Source organism: Triplophysa dalaica, chromosome 20 (assembly GCF_015846415.1).
Source record: "Triplophysa dalaica isolate WHDGS20190420 chromosome 20, ASM1584641v1, whole genome shotgun sequence".
NCBI classification, from domain to species: domain Eukaryota; kingdom Metazoa; phylum Chordata; class Actinopteri; order Cypriniformes; family Nemacheilidae; genus Triplophysa; species Triplophysa dalaica.
The window spans coordinates 4,909,626-4,924,089 of record NC_079561.1 but is presented as its reverse complement, the minus strand read 5'-3'; the positions used below and the strand labels follow the sequence as shown (position 1 = coordinate 4,924,089).

Genomic DNA, 14,464 nt, shown 5'->3' with positions numbered 1-14,464 from the left:
ATTCTCAACTTTGTTTTCAATTATTTTGTGGTTATATGGCAAGGCTTTATAACACCTATCACACCCTTCTGCAAGCATGGATGTTAACTTTCACGCTGTAGCCTACATGGTTCAAGTAGGGCTGTCAAAAAAAGTGTCTACATAGTATATGTCTGTGTACTGTGCATATTAATTTTGTATTTATTAACACATATACAGACATGCCTATATGTAAACATATAAAAATAACTATTTGTAAATATAAAAAAAAATACATCAAAATATTTCCTAAATATGTATACACTTGTGTGTACGTGTTTGTATTTATAAATTAAAAATTAATATGCACAGTACACAGACATACTATATTTTATGTAAAGACAAACTTTTACTCTGGATGCGATTAATAATAATTGACAGCGCATGTTTGCATTAAAAAACTGTTTGTCATACCACAGTATGCAGGAACTTAAAAATTAAGTAGCACTCAAAATTAAGACATCAAGTGCACATGAATTTATTTTAACTGTTTGTATCGTAGAAATACAAACTCATTTATGCTTAAATTAAGCGGCACATCAAGACAAACGAATACAATTCTTAGTTCTTGTTCTTAATTAGTAGCTACTGTATGTATATGTCAAAATACAAATTATTTGTATTCATAAACTTTATTTTAAGTTGGCACCCTTCAAATTATACAATCAGTCTCTGAGAAATGACACAATACATACAAAAAGAAGTCTATCTAATGGATTACGGTTTGATAACGTTGCATAAATTCCAACAGTAGTAATTTGATTATACGACACACACAGACTTATTACTTTTCTTTTTATACAAACTCCTAATAATAGCTTCTTAAATTTGAGCCATCTGTAGTGTTATGTATTTGTGAAACGGTAAACTAAATGATGGGGTGCAGTAGTTGGCTGACAACGAGACCAAAGGTTAAAACCCAGCAACATTTCGTAACCTCTGAGATCCGTGCTGGTCGAGCTAGTGAACCCATGTTCTGGCAGACATTAAAGGACAAGGCCAGGCTGCACAGATCATATGTCTGTGTGTCATCAGGCAGGGGGGATTGGGAGCAAAACACCAGCTCCTCAGGTTCAGTTACATTAAAATGACCATCTGAAACACATGTGCACTATACCACGGCGTCCATAACACTCTGGGAATAACAGTTACGCTTTTCTGCTCGTCTTCTTGAATGATGGATGCACTACCAAAGGACTTTCGCCGGCGAACCCGTTGCGACAGTGCAGGCGAGTACAGATTACAATGACTAAACTGTCTGTCAGGGAAATATTTAATAGTAAGTGAGCTGGCAGCAGATGAGTGCAAAGATTAAGAAACGGCAAAGATGTGTATATAGAAAATCTATGATTGAATCATGACCTGCTACATAATACCGTACGCGGTCACTTGTTTATTTCTTTCTCGTGTTGCACGTGTGGACATAGATGTTACGTATGACATCTAGTAAAGATGTCACAGAGGGGCAAAAGTGTCACATATCAGTGTTGCGATGTAGGTAAATGTTGAATAATTGCACACTGCAAGCTTGAGACATAACTAGAATAACTTAAAGCTATAAGAGGCAAGAGTCCTATTGCATTTCCAACACAAATAAACATACATAACATTTAGCAGCATGAGCAGCTAAAAGCAAAACAGCAGATCTTTTTGTCTTTTAGCCCTCATACCGGTCCTGGGTTTAAGGAAAGCTGTTTTGGACAACATGACAACAAAACAGATGGACAGCCTGGCTAAAGCCAAACACGATGCATGTAAACAGTCACACGAGAGACAGTGAGAATCTGGCAACCGCACTGTGTTTAAGAATCATCTTGATGTTTGAAGGCAAATGTCAAACAATTTATTTATATGGGTGACGTTTTTTTAAAGTTACCACTGCCTTATCATGTATAGTTTATTTCCCCTTTTCATTCTCATTGTATTCTTCTGTTTATCTCCCCTTCCGAATGGTTATTATTTGAGCCTGAATGTTTTTCTGCTGTAGGCCTATCAAATGTAAATGTAATGGACTTCCATCATTTAGCCACGTAACATACAGGAATAACCTCCAACAACTATGCTTATGTATATGAAATTCTAGATAATACCCGAATAGAGTCCCGGCCATTTCAACAACTGGCTTCATATAGGCTTGCTCAACACTGATCTCCTGTTTCACAAGACTGACCCCCACATCATTTCCATGGGAAGATATTTTAAAAAGTACAGTATTTCTCAACCAAGTTCCCGGAGTACCTTAAACAGTACATGTATCAAATTTCTAACCTTACTTAGACCTTTTGACAACTTAATCTGTTTCACATGCTGCATATACATTCTCATCTTGTATCTTTTTCTAAACACATGTACAAATATCACTGTTGTAAAAGTGAATATGAACTTGTTTTCTTTGCGATATGCAAATATCCAAAGCATCTTTTCTGTTATTTTGACCTGGTTCTCCAGTTAACATTTTCTGCAACAACCAGAAATCAAATCAAAACTATTTTAAAATTTGTAAGAAATACTGTCAGCAGTTCACAGAATGAAACAAAAATGATCATTCATATTAAATTTGTAAAAACTGAAAATAATTTTGGAATGGTCTCTCAATTTTTTCCGCATCTGTGTATACAATTCTTAACAAACCATTTACAATTTGTAGCTAGACTGTAAACCAGCATCTATATACGTGTCTGTCTTCCACAGATTAATATCGTGTTGAAATTATTTCCCAGATTTGAATGATATGCATTGCAATGTCCACAGTGTGAACTAGTTTTTTTGCTGTTTCAGTAAGCCTGTTCATTTTCATCATCACATTTACTACTTCCCTTTGTAGCAGAATCTGTACGTCCAGCAGAAACAGGAGATATGATCATTGTCTCTAATATTTTGTTAATCTTGTTTTTTGTCACATCCTGAAAAGCTTAAAAAAACATCCGCATGAAGCACTTTGAAGACCTTATCATGATATACACACGTATAGACCTTGGTCTTTCAAATGAAGATAACAGTGTTGTATTACTTGGTACACAATTTTTAAAGGTGTGTGTGTCACGGAATGGGGTGGGGAAAGAACCCAGATGCAGGCAGACGATGAAGGTGGAAACACAAGACAGATTTTAATAATAAAATAAGAACAAAACAAAAACCAACGATGGGGGAAAACTGAACTAAGGCAGAGTACAAAATCAAAGACTTCCCACGAGGGGGCATAAAACGAAAGACAAGATACTTTAAGCAACAAAAAACAAGGAAAGAGCACAGGACAATAGTCACGAGGATATTATATAGGGGGACAGACCAAGGATAATTAACAAGGGGACAGGTGTAGGTGATGAAACACTCAAGAAAAGATAACAAGGAAACGAGATGGCGGAAACAGAGACGAGGACCGGAGAGAGAATATAGAAGGCCGAAAGGTCAAAAATCTCTCTCTCCACATAAAACCTAAGGCTATGTCATGACTCCGCCGCAAGACCAAGAATACCATGACATGACATTGTGTTCACGTTCTGTGAGATACATCTTTGGGCTTAACTGGCTTAAAGCTAGTCACATAACTTACTTTTACACTGTAAAAAAAATACTGTACTTGACAATTTGCCTTAAATTGTTTATTTTTATTGGCTTTTGAAGTTTTGAATATTGCAACTTAATCTGAGAAGTTTTGCGAAAGAACTTGATTTCAGTTTAATATAATTTAAATTCAAATTACTTGTAAAGCCTATTTGACTTTTGAGCTGAAATAGGTCAAATATTTTGCAGTTTATAGATTTATATCCCCATGGCACCAGAATCACCACCAGTTTATTAGGGTCCATACCTAAAAATACAAAGATAGCTATTTTATCTGGGTGAGGCAAGCTTATTGAGGTAAATTTTTTCAGGTTGTTACAAGACTTGTCAACCTTGTCTGACTGCAACCAAAGTTGTGATCGAATGTAATAGCTGTGTTCAGTCCTTATGAGGTGTTATAGCCTACGCCGTATACTTTCAAATGGCTCTCGCGGTACTTTAAGGTCATTAATGTCTGTGCAGTGCAGCGTGAAGGTCCAACGTACCTGTTATCAAAGATGACGATGTCCATTTCACCAGAAAGTTTGTTCGTCTTGGCTCGCAGTGTTTAGTGCGACAACAATAGTGAAGTATATTGAGTATATTGAGTATATTGAGTATATTGAGAGCAAAACTGAGTATATTAACTCTGAAATGTGGGAAACTCTGGGTTTTCCGTTTCAGAATGTATGAGAGGCGTGTCAAACCCGAGAAAGCAGGATAACTCAAGCCCATTTCTTAAAGAGAGGTTACTCATACTCAGAGTCAGTAACCATAGTAACGTTGTGAAACTAGCCTGATCGGGAGCAATGGAGTATTCCAGAAAGCAGGGTTGATTTACTGTCAGCTAAACCCAGAACTCTGAGTTGATTAACCCCAAACCTTGCTTGCTCTGGGTATGTCAGTTCCAGAACACGTTTGAAGAGTAAGTTTAATCATAAAGATTAAAAGATACCTAGAGTTAATGCGTGTTTACAGAAACAACATGAAGACGTTGTGAGGATTACAGATTTCACGAGTCACCATGGAAACAGCCGGGAAGCTTAACGTTTTTACTGTAAAACATCATAATAAATCAGATGTTTTTCACAGAAGACTTAAATTTGCATCAGTATATAAATTGCGGGATTAAAATTCATAAAATTTTATTGTTTAAGTTATGTGTTTATTAAACTATAAAAGGTATGAATTAATTATTTATTTAAATATATATATATATATATATATATATATATATATATTTTAAATATATTAACTTTTTCATACTATAATATTATAAATATTTACTCATCATGGCTATCTTTGTTACATAAACTGTAGATTTGTTGAGATGTTTTTAACTTACTTTAACGTGTCTACCATGGTATTTTGCCAAAATTGTGTTACGTATGTATACTTGATAACATTGCTAATTTTAAAGGCAGTATTAAACCTTTTTTTGTATGTTTCTTAAAAAATAAAAGTTTATTTGGTTTTCTGAAAACGGACTTTGCATTGTATCAGCTTTATTTGCAAAAGTTGCTGATGTACTAATATTAATGGAGACTATTTTAATTCTAGAAACTACTACATTGGTCAAACATTTTAAATGTTAGGTCCAGTCACATGTCGAATATGTCATGTAGCATATATACAGTATATCCCTTTCAAATACAAACACATTTAGTGTTTGTATTTTTTGACATTTTTTACATTTTTATTCTTTTGACTTTGTTTGCTAAAAGGCCATGGCTTTTCAAATGTTGAAAGAGGTGGAAACAGAGAATTATTCAATACTGTAGGAGGAGGCTGAGGGTGAAAATGACATTTTAAAGGAATACAGTCACTATGAACAACATTAAGTTTTTTTATGTATTTTTTATGTAAATGGATTTAAAATTATAATAAGAATTTAAATATGTGAACAATATGCCATGGTAACTCAATGAAGCCTTGGAAACCTGCAAGCCTGTGAATCGAACTTGCAACCTTTGAGTTTTTAATTTGGCTCGCTTACCATTAGGCCACAAATAACTTTGACCCAGTGTATCAAATATTGTCTAATAAGTGGACAAGAGTAATGATATGCAATCGCTATGTAGTTAAAATTCTATAAACATCCTACAACTGTGAGGTGTGTATATTTATCCAGTGATATTTGGAGATGTTTTATTAAATCTAATTCAAAGTATATACAGTTTTTAACACAAATACATAAAGTAATAACAGTAAACAGTTTACATTATTTCATTTAAAGATTATTTCATTTTAAAAGGTTAAATAATAAAGTTAAAAATAAAAAAATTGTGAATGCTGAATTCCGATGGGTGAGATTGGAAATGCAGTTGTAATATTAATGTAAAATTATAATATATTATACGTAATCGGTGCTTTCACGCCCACTTGACGCTCATCAAAACGCTCAGACAACCTCTGAAGTTTAGTAATGTTTCCTTAAAATGAACTAAACCTGGAACATAATCTGCTCCGGAGCAAATTATCTTCAGAGAGTGAGTTGCTATGGTTACTTACATACCCAGAAAGTTACCTGGGTATGTACCTGGGTAGTTTTTGGAACCGAAAGTTGGGTTTATCAGCTAACTAACCTTTATATTTACCCTGGCATGTCACATATCCAGCTTTCTGGAATACACCCCAGCTGTTCTGAAACCAGAACTCAAAGTTTCACATCTCGGTGTAAATCAATTCAGAGTTCACATTTTAAAGGTCCCATGAACTGGCCTTTTTTTATTGTTTGTATGAGGTCTAGTTATAATGTCTGCGTGATTTTCACATTAAAGAAAATCAAAATCATCAAGTAATAGGCCATTTTCTACACTGGTTTTGAGCCATAATAGACATTCCGCATTGAAGACTTTATAAGTAAACTTCTGCTTTGATTGGATAGCAGTTTTTGTAGTTGGTTCTTCTTCACTGAATTTGCTTCGAGACATAATGTTAGGTTACACATAAGCACCATTCACAGTTATCGCAGGACATCAGTATTATCTGTTGACCTCCTGTGATTTATAAATGACCTCCCCACGTCAGTATTTCAAGTGACGCATTCGCACGGGATGATTTTACTCAAATTGAATGACTTATTTCCCGGATGTGATGGCAAGGCTTTGCGTACAGTTTGCATAGCCTATAGTTGTAAGGTGTTTAATGATATATGACCGCACCTGTCTGCACTTGAGACCGGTGATCCCGAACCTCAAATGTTACGAGAGTTTCCATCATAAATAAACAAACAAGACTCCCGGTAACTTATAGATATCACCCAGCACCCGAAATTATACCAAAGCACTTCAAAACAGCCTCCATTATTCACAAACGTAAAACAATAAACAAGGCCAGTTCATGAGACCTTTAAAAGGGCCGCGATCTCAGGCTGTGATGACGTCACAGCGTTTCATGATTGGATACACCGCATGACTACAATCACGTGCGTTTCGGGTTTATTCTAACACCGTCAGTTCGACTAATACTTATTAATTCGTGTTTATAAAACAGCTTAAACTGTGTTCGTTTTATCATAATATGTTATTTTGTGTCGTCTAATAAATGAAAATGAAACGAAAACTGATTCAACTCCGTTGGTAATTCGATGCTTATTTTTACCATGACATGTAGTCACACAGTGTTAAGCAGCACATCACATACGCAATATGAAGTGTTCATGGTTTCTACTTATTATTTAAAATGTTTGTTTATCGGACAAATCCACTATCTCATCCATTCGCGTTTGAAAAGTAAACACGGCGCTAACGTCACTACGGAAAGCAGCAGGTGTCCGACTTGGCGGTTCGTTTTTCAACTCCTCCCTCGTCTGCGCAGCAGCTAATCTCGTTCTGCACGGCGCTGCGTGAGGTCGATAACAAATGAGGTCGAACGCAATTTATGGGAACTCAACCATGTGCTCATAGTTTGTAAACACACAGATCAACGAGATGTCCTCAGAACAGGAGCTGACACAGACACCCGTGCACAAGATCTGGGTGCCTTGGATGAAGACTTCCCTAAACCAAAGAAGAGGGTGTGAGTGAAGGAACACTTTTGATCACCTGCCATTTCCTTATCTTCTTTCTCTCTTTTTATTTACTGCTTTGTTTTTCTTCTCTGCAGTTGTTTGTGTGTAAGGAAAGCAGTAATGTCTTGTAGATGATCAACCTGGCTTTGTGAACTTTGACCCCCTGCATTCTACATCTGTGTTTAAGTCATTTAGTGGACGCTTATATCAAAAGGGTTTCTCTAGGTATGATGAGAGCAGCACATCTAACTCTTCTATGAAGTTGAAGGACCTTTGGGGCGTAAAACTACAACAACACTGAGCAGCGTGTGATATTAACTGCGTCAAATGAATCGTTGCTGCATAGAGAAGACAGTGTGGAATATTTCCAACTATTGTTGATAGCAAACATGTGCCTCCTCCTCTTCCAGTTTGTCGGGGAGAGTGAGAGTTGTTTGTGGAGAGAGCAGCGGGTGTGGCTGAGTCTTCAGGACGAATCCATGTCTCGTTCAGACCTATTAATGTCAGACTGGCTAGCAAAAGCATGGATGAAGTCAGTCTTGTTCACAGATGACTGACAGTTCCAGAGACCCACAGAGAGAGACGGAGGTGTAGAAGGGGATAATGTCATAATGTCGCCTCTGAGAGTTGCAGCCTTGTTGCCAGTTTGGTTGGACGATTATCAGCCCAAAGACTCGATAAAACCCGCCCATTCCAAGAAAAACAAGCCCGGATTTTAACTGCCAAAATAATGTGATAGAAATGTATTGCAATGTCATTCAACGATGATAATGACCCTTTTATTTCCTTAAAACGAACTATGACAAGATGAAAAAATAATTAAACCAGGAAAACAGGACTAACGGAACAAATGTGGCATTAAAGAGAGTTAACCTCTCAATGCGCTAACCTTTGAGAGTTGCCTTAACATCTGACAGAACTACAGTACGTCTTTCGTAAAGTATATATTGCAGAACATATAATGCAAAATTTAGCAAGTCCAGCAGCTGTCAAGGACGACCATGATGAACAGAAGTAACGTTTGTTGAAACTCATATTCAGTTAGATTTGTATTAAATCATTCAACTGCTGTGAATTCAGTTATAGTCATATTTACAATGTCTTCGAGTCGTATTAGGGCCATTTTGCGTTCGTTTCAATATAAAAAATCTGGTCCTTTATCGCGCCAAAACCCCATCACTCACGAGCCATCACATGATCTCAACTGTAGATTGATTGACAGGTGAGGTCTCCCTATCCCAGACATGATTGGTTAAACTGATCCAATAAGGGTTGTGTTAAGTAATGATGTATTTATGACTGCACTACACATTCTTTTCAAACGTTTTTAAATAACTTGACTAATCAAAAGCAAAGAAAAGTCAATCTGCTCGGGTGGGTTTTTAATTTCGTAAGCTTCCCTAATTTCACCCACCCATTGCATTTTTCTCCGTTCAAAAGTAGCCAAATAGGGCAGAAACTGCCCAATCTGGCAACACCGCTTTCAGCACATCCAGTTTGTGTTATCGGGATAATTGGCCCATGCCCTCATTTGTGGTTTTGAAGTAATTAAAATGCCGAAAAAAATAATTACATCCTCTATATCTGAATCATTTATACAGCTCTCCTGTTATTGTATGTTCCTTTGGCAAAGATGGCTGTGCTCTTCTCATTTTCTTTTCTTATTTCTCCTAGACGAAGGGGTCTCCGAGAACGAGTGCTTTGATATTTTATATTCACATGTTTTTAGTAAAGCACATCTCCAACTCTGAAATGATCAAACCTGTACTCAAAATTGATATTAAACGTCATCTGATCAACAGCCTCAAGACCCCAGTTCACAAACTGCCCTACAGTGATTGTGATGGTTGGACTGCCAGCCAGGGGAAAGACCTACATCTCTAAAAAGTTAACCCGGTACCTCAACTGGATTGGTGTCACAACTCAAGGTAATTGCATTGTTCGAATTGCTTGGGGACATGCAGTATTAATATACAGTGCTTATATAAGCACTGTAAGTGTGAGACCTGAAAAATGTGTATGTTCGTCTCATATGATGCATGTTTTTATTTAGTCTTTAATGTGGGTCAGTATCGAAGAGAGGCCGTTCAGACATACAGAAACTATGAATTTTTCTGTCCAGACAATGAAGAGGCCATGAAAATCCGCAGGCAAGACTTAAAGTTCACATGCAAAATGACATTGCTTTACATTTAGAAGTTTTAATGTGTCAAGATAAAGTCCTTTTTCACCTAATATATAGAGATAAACAGCATTTGTGTATGTGTGTCATGTGTTCAGGGCCTGTGCCTCAAATGCTCTTAAGGACGTTGCTACTTACTTCAGTAAGCACCAGGGACAAGTAGCAGTGAGTCAAGAAAAATATGCATTATTTTATATATGTTATGTAAATATAATAAAGCAACTTTACACTCACCCGATACATTTTGGATTAGTATTCAATTTTAAAGTTGGTTTGTTTCTTTAAAGGTATTTGATGCCACCAACACTACAAGAGAGAGAAGAGGAATCATCATCAGTTTTGCCAAGGAGAAGGGCTACAAGGCAGGTGCAGAGTTTTGCTAAATTGACCAAAGCTTTAATGTGTCTAAATGTACGCATTACTCCATCTCTTTCATTTTATTTATGGTTTCGTGTTTTACATGAAGCTTACACTTGGCTGTTTATGGTTGTCAATAGTCATATTGTACTGTAAAGTGGAATTTGTACAGAAGGTGGCGATATTTTACTCTTTCACCTGTCAGGTTTTCAGGACGTAAATTTGGCGTTCCAAATAAAACCGCTTGTAGCACATTTACCATTTAACAAATGTCTTGTCCAGGTGTTTTTCATTGAATCCATCTGTGATGACCCAGAAATCATTGAGGCAAATATAACGGTAAGACTACACAACTGTCCGGTCACGGTTTTGTTTTATTGTTGAGAACAACTTAATCAAATTGTCCTTTTGTTGGGTTTTAACAGCAAGTAAAGATAAGCAGCCCAGATTATGAAAATTATGACAAAGAGGAAGCGCTGGTGGACTTTCTGAAGCGTATTGACTGTTACAAAAAGTCCTATGTGTCCCTAGACGAGGAAAAAGACAAGTACACTCAATTGCATGCAACATTACAGCAGAACCTTTATGTTTTGTTACATGCACTCATCTGTTTCTTTTTCTTTACTTTGACATCCATTTTTAACAGACACATCTCCTACATCAAGATCTTTAATGCGGGTTCAAGGTACCTTGTGAACCGGGTCCAGGACCACATACAGAGTCGCATAGTGTATTATCTCATGAACATCCACGTCACTCCTCGTTCCATCTATCTGAGCCGGCACGGTGAGAGTGAGCTCAACCTACTCGGAAAAATTGGTGGAGATTCAGACCTCTCTTCACAGGGCCAAAAGGTGATCTTGAACGCATTTACTCTTCGAAGCATATAGCATATACAGCTGGATCCGTACAGCTCAAGGGTAAAAGTGTATTTATATTTGCGTTATACTGAATGATTCTTAAAAAGTAAGTTTGGAATAGTCCTGAATTATCTTGGATTTTTATTATAAAACAAGATCATCAAATTTTTCATTGTGTGATTTGATTTTGTGCGATTTCGCTGGATTTTTTTTACAGATCTTCTTTGAGTCTTAATGATTTTATATTTTTATCTTTTAGTACGCTACAGCCTTGTCAGAGTTCATCAGGGGTCAGGCCATCAAGGACCTGAAGGTGTGGACCAGCCACATGAAAAGAACCGTACAGACAGCAGAGGCGTTAGGCGTTACGTACGAGCAGTGGAAGGCCCTCAATGAAATCGATGCTGTAAGCTTTTCATGTATCGTGTGTTTATGTTACATGCAATAAAACGCTGCTTATCATAGATTAATTGATTTTCGCGGATCATTCAAGGGCGTTTGTGAGGAGATGACCTATGAGGAGATTCAAGAGAATTATCCAGAGGAGTTTGCAATGAGAGACAAGGAGAAATACCGCTACCGATATCCAAAGGGTGAAGTGAGTCCACATCACATGTTGCCACAACTACCCTGAACGTCACATTAATCAGTGTTGCTTATTTGCAAAATTGTGTATTTTGCAGTCGTATGAAGACCTGGTGCACCGCCTGGAGCCCGTCATAATGGAGCTTGAGAGACAGGAGAATGTTCTGGTCATCTGCCACCAGGCAGTCATGCGTTGTCTTCTGGCCTACTTTCTGGACAAGAGCGCAGGTTTGAAACACTTACTGACTGTAAAACACACTCAGTTCCTCAGTTTATTGTCTTTACAGTATACGTCTGATCTCCTCACAGATAATCTTCCCTATCTGAAGTGTCCTCTGCATACTGTTCTCAAACTCATTCCACTAGCTTATGGTGAGTCTACAGCTACACTGCACTGTAACTATGTATTTTTCTTATTAAAAGATGATTTTTGAGAAGAAGAAACAAGTAGAAGAAAAATAGAGTTAAATTGATGAGCATTACTGTATATATTTTATATATTGTTGATGTTAAGGAGTGCATACTCATCTTTGTACATCATATTTATGTCTTAGGATGCAAAGTGGAGTCGTTCTATTTGAACGTCAAAGCAGTGAATACACACAGAGATAAACCTTCCGTAAGTCAGAAACCTCCAGTTTTTTTCAATTAACAATCCAGTTGTTTCAGTTAGCAACACCAGTGTAAATCTTTTTAAAATACTTGCAATAATCCCATGCATTCTATAGATTTAATTTCCTGTTTTTTAATTGTGTTTATACGACTGTATATGTACAGTTTTGTAACAAGTGTAAAGCTGCTTTGCAAGAGTGCTACATTTTAAAAAGGCCCTATAGCCCTAAAAGCCCTATATATTTACATTTATGCATTTGGCAGACACTTTTATCCAAAGCGACTTACATTGCATTGTATTACACATTTGTTTTTGACTACAGTGAGGGAAATAGTTATTTGATCGCCTGCTGATTTTGTAAGTTTGCCTGCTTACCAAAATATTAAGGGTCTATCATTTTTATGGAAAGTTTATTTTAACTGAGAGACAAATTTTAAAAAGAATCAGGGGAAAAGGTATTATTAAGTTTATACATTGATTTGCTTTTCAGTCAGTGAAATAAGTATTTGATCCCCGGGCGAAACATAACTTTGTACTTGGTGGAGAAACCCTTGTTGGCAAGCACAGAGGTCAGACATTTCTGATAGTTGGTCAACAGGTTTGCACGTGTCAGGATACATTTTAGTCCTCTCCTCTGTTAATCTTTAAGGTTTCTTGGCAGTCGCTCAGCAAATTGGAGTTTTAGCCTCCTCCACAGATTTTCTATAGGACTAGGGTCAAGAGACTGGCTAGGACATTTAATGTGCTTCTCCTTTAGCCACTCTTTGGTTGTCTTGGCTATATATTTTGGGTCTTTGTCATGTTAAAGGCACATCCACGACCCATCTTCAGTGATCTAGTTAAGGGGAGAAGGTTCTCTTCCAAGATTTTACAGTACATGGGCCCGTCCCTCAGCCCCTCAATGTGGTGAAGTCATCCTGTAACCGTAGCAGAGAAAACGCCCTAAAAAATACTGTTTCCAATACTGTGCTTATCTGAAGGGATGGTGTTCTTTGGGTCATAGTCAGCCTTTCTCTCCCTCCAAAAAAAGGAGTCAGTTTTGGTCTCCAACACTTTCTCCAAAGCCTTTTCTGAAGGACCTTATGGGTGCTTCAGGATTTTAATCTATTGCAGCATAGAGTGTTACCAATGGCTTGCTTGCTAACTGTGGTCATAACTGTCTTGAAATCATTAACAGACTTCTTCCGTGTAGTTCTGGGCGGATCTTTGACCTTTCTATTGATCATCTTTACCCCATTGGGAAAATCTTATAGGGATCTCCAGACCAAGGGCAATTGATAGTTATTTTGTATTTCTTCTATTTCCAAATAATCGTGCCAACAGTTGTCTACTTCTACACCAAGCTTCTGTTGCCTTTTCAAGGTTTGTGCAGGTCTACAATCTTGTCCCTGACATCCTTTGAAACCTATTTGGTCTTGACCATGGTGGTGGAGAGGTTGAAATGGAAGATACAGATTCTGTTGGCAGGCATTTTTTATATACATAACAAGCTTATTTAGGAGTACTTTCTTAAAGTGACGGGACTAAGCTGGGGTCCATATAGGCACATACCCAATCTGTGGAGCCAGAATTATTGCTGGTTGGTCAAATACTTATTTTCCTTACTGAAATGCAAATAAATGTATAAACTTTATATACATTTTCCCCCTGATTTTTTTTATTAATATTCAGATTCTATTATTTAAATTAAACCTACCATAAAAATTATACACCCTTCATTACTTTGTAAGCATTCAAACTTACAAAATCAGCATGGGACTCAACAAATTATCCCTCACAGTATGTGCAATCCCCTGGGACCGAACCTATGACCTTGGTGTTGCTAGCATCATGCTCTGACCACTGAGCCACGTGTACGCTCTTACAACGCCAAGGTCAGGTGTTCGATCCGTGGGATTGCAGATAATTAGAAACAAATGTATAGTATAATGCAATGTTAGTCACTTTGGATAAAAGCGTATGCCAAATGCATAGATGTAAATGTACTGGGTTTACTGTTTGGATTCTAGGATGTGAATATAACAAGAAATACAGAAGAAGCACTCCGGACTGTCCCTGATCATCTCTGACCTGAAGGGAAGAACTGTGACAGTGAAGCCATTCAATGCAGGAACTTTTTTTTGCCAAATCAAAGACATGTACCAGAATATGTGTCAACAGTTGGTGTGAAATTTTAAAAGATTTAAGAATCCTCCATCCACATTCGTCAACATTATAAACATTGTGTTTTTTTAGGGTTTTAAATCATTGATGTAATAAAACAAATTAAAAAACAAACATTTAAGATTCTTAAC

The 14,464-nt window shown here is 37.0% G+C and overlaps 1 protein-coding gene across 3 annotated transcripts; it reads left to right on the top strand.

Moving 5' to 3' along the window:
- Nucleotides 1–1,097: 1,097 nt before the first annotated feature.
- Nucleotides 1,098–14,463, top strand: pfkfb1 (6-phosphofructo-2-kinase/fructose-2,6-biphosphatase 1). 3 transcript variants are annotated; one of them, XM_056732825.1, is made up of 15 exons: nt 7,325–7,581; nt 7,669–7,798; nt 9,376–9,501; nt 9,627–9,723; nt 9,854–9,920; nt 10,043–10,117; nt 10,395–10,451; nt 10,538–10,659; nt 10,759–10,966; nt 11,232–11,378; nt 11,466–11,570; nt 11,656–11,785; nt 11,867–11,929; nt 12,112–12,176; nt 14,180–14,463. In XM_056732825.1, the coding sequence occupies exons 3-15, from the start codon at nt 9,417–9,419 to the stop codon at nt 14,237–14,239; spliced, it is 1,281 nt and encodes a 426-aa protein (XP_056588803.1). In that variant the 5' UTR covers nt 7,325–7,581; nt 7,669–7,798; nt 9,376–9,416; the 3' UTR covers nt 14,240–14,463. The 3 variants fall into 3 exon arrangements, with proteins under 3 accessions (XP_056588802.1, XP_056588801.1, XP_056588803.1); XM_056732824.1 differs by lacking the exons at nt 7,325–7,581; nt 7,669–7,798 and adding an exon at nt 1,098–1,247; XM_056732823.1 differs by lacking the exon at nt 7,669–7,798 and having other exon boundaries at nt 7,324–7,581.
- Nucleotide 14,464: the final 1 nt, after the last annotated feature.

Bases quoted from the DNA above. Each gene is read 5' to 3' on its own strand.
- pfkfb1 (XM_056732823.1), top strand. From the start codon at position 7,494: ATGTCCTCAGAACAGGAGCTGACACAGACACCCGTGCACAAGATCTGG. The intron at 7,582-9,375 runs GTGAGTGAAGGA...TCTGATCAACAG, and splicing joins CCTAAACCAAAGAAGAGGGT to CCTCAAGACCCCAGTTCACA. The intron at 11,930-12,111 runs GTGAGTCTACAG...TTTATGTCTTAG, and splicing joins ACTCATTCCACTAGCTTATG to GATGCAAAGTGGAGTCGTTC.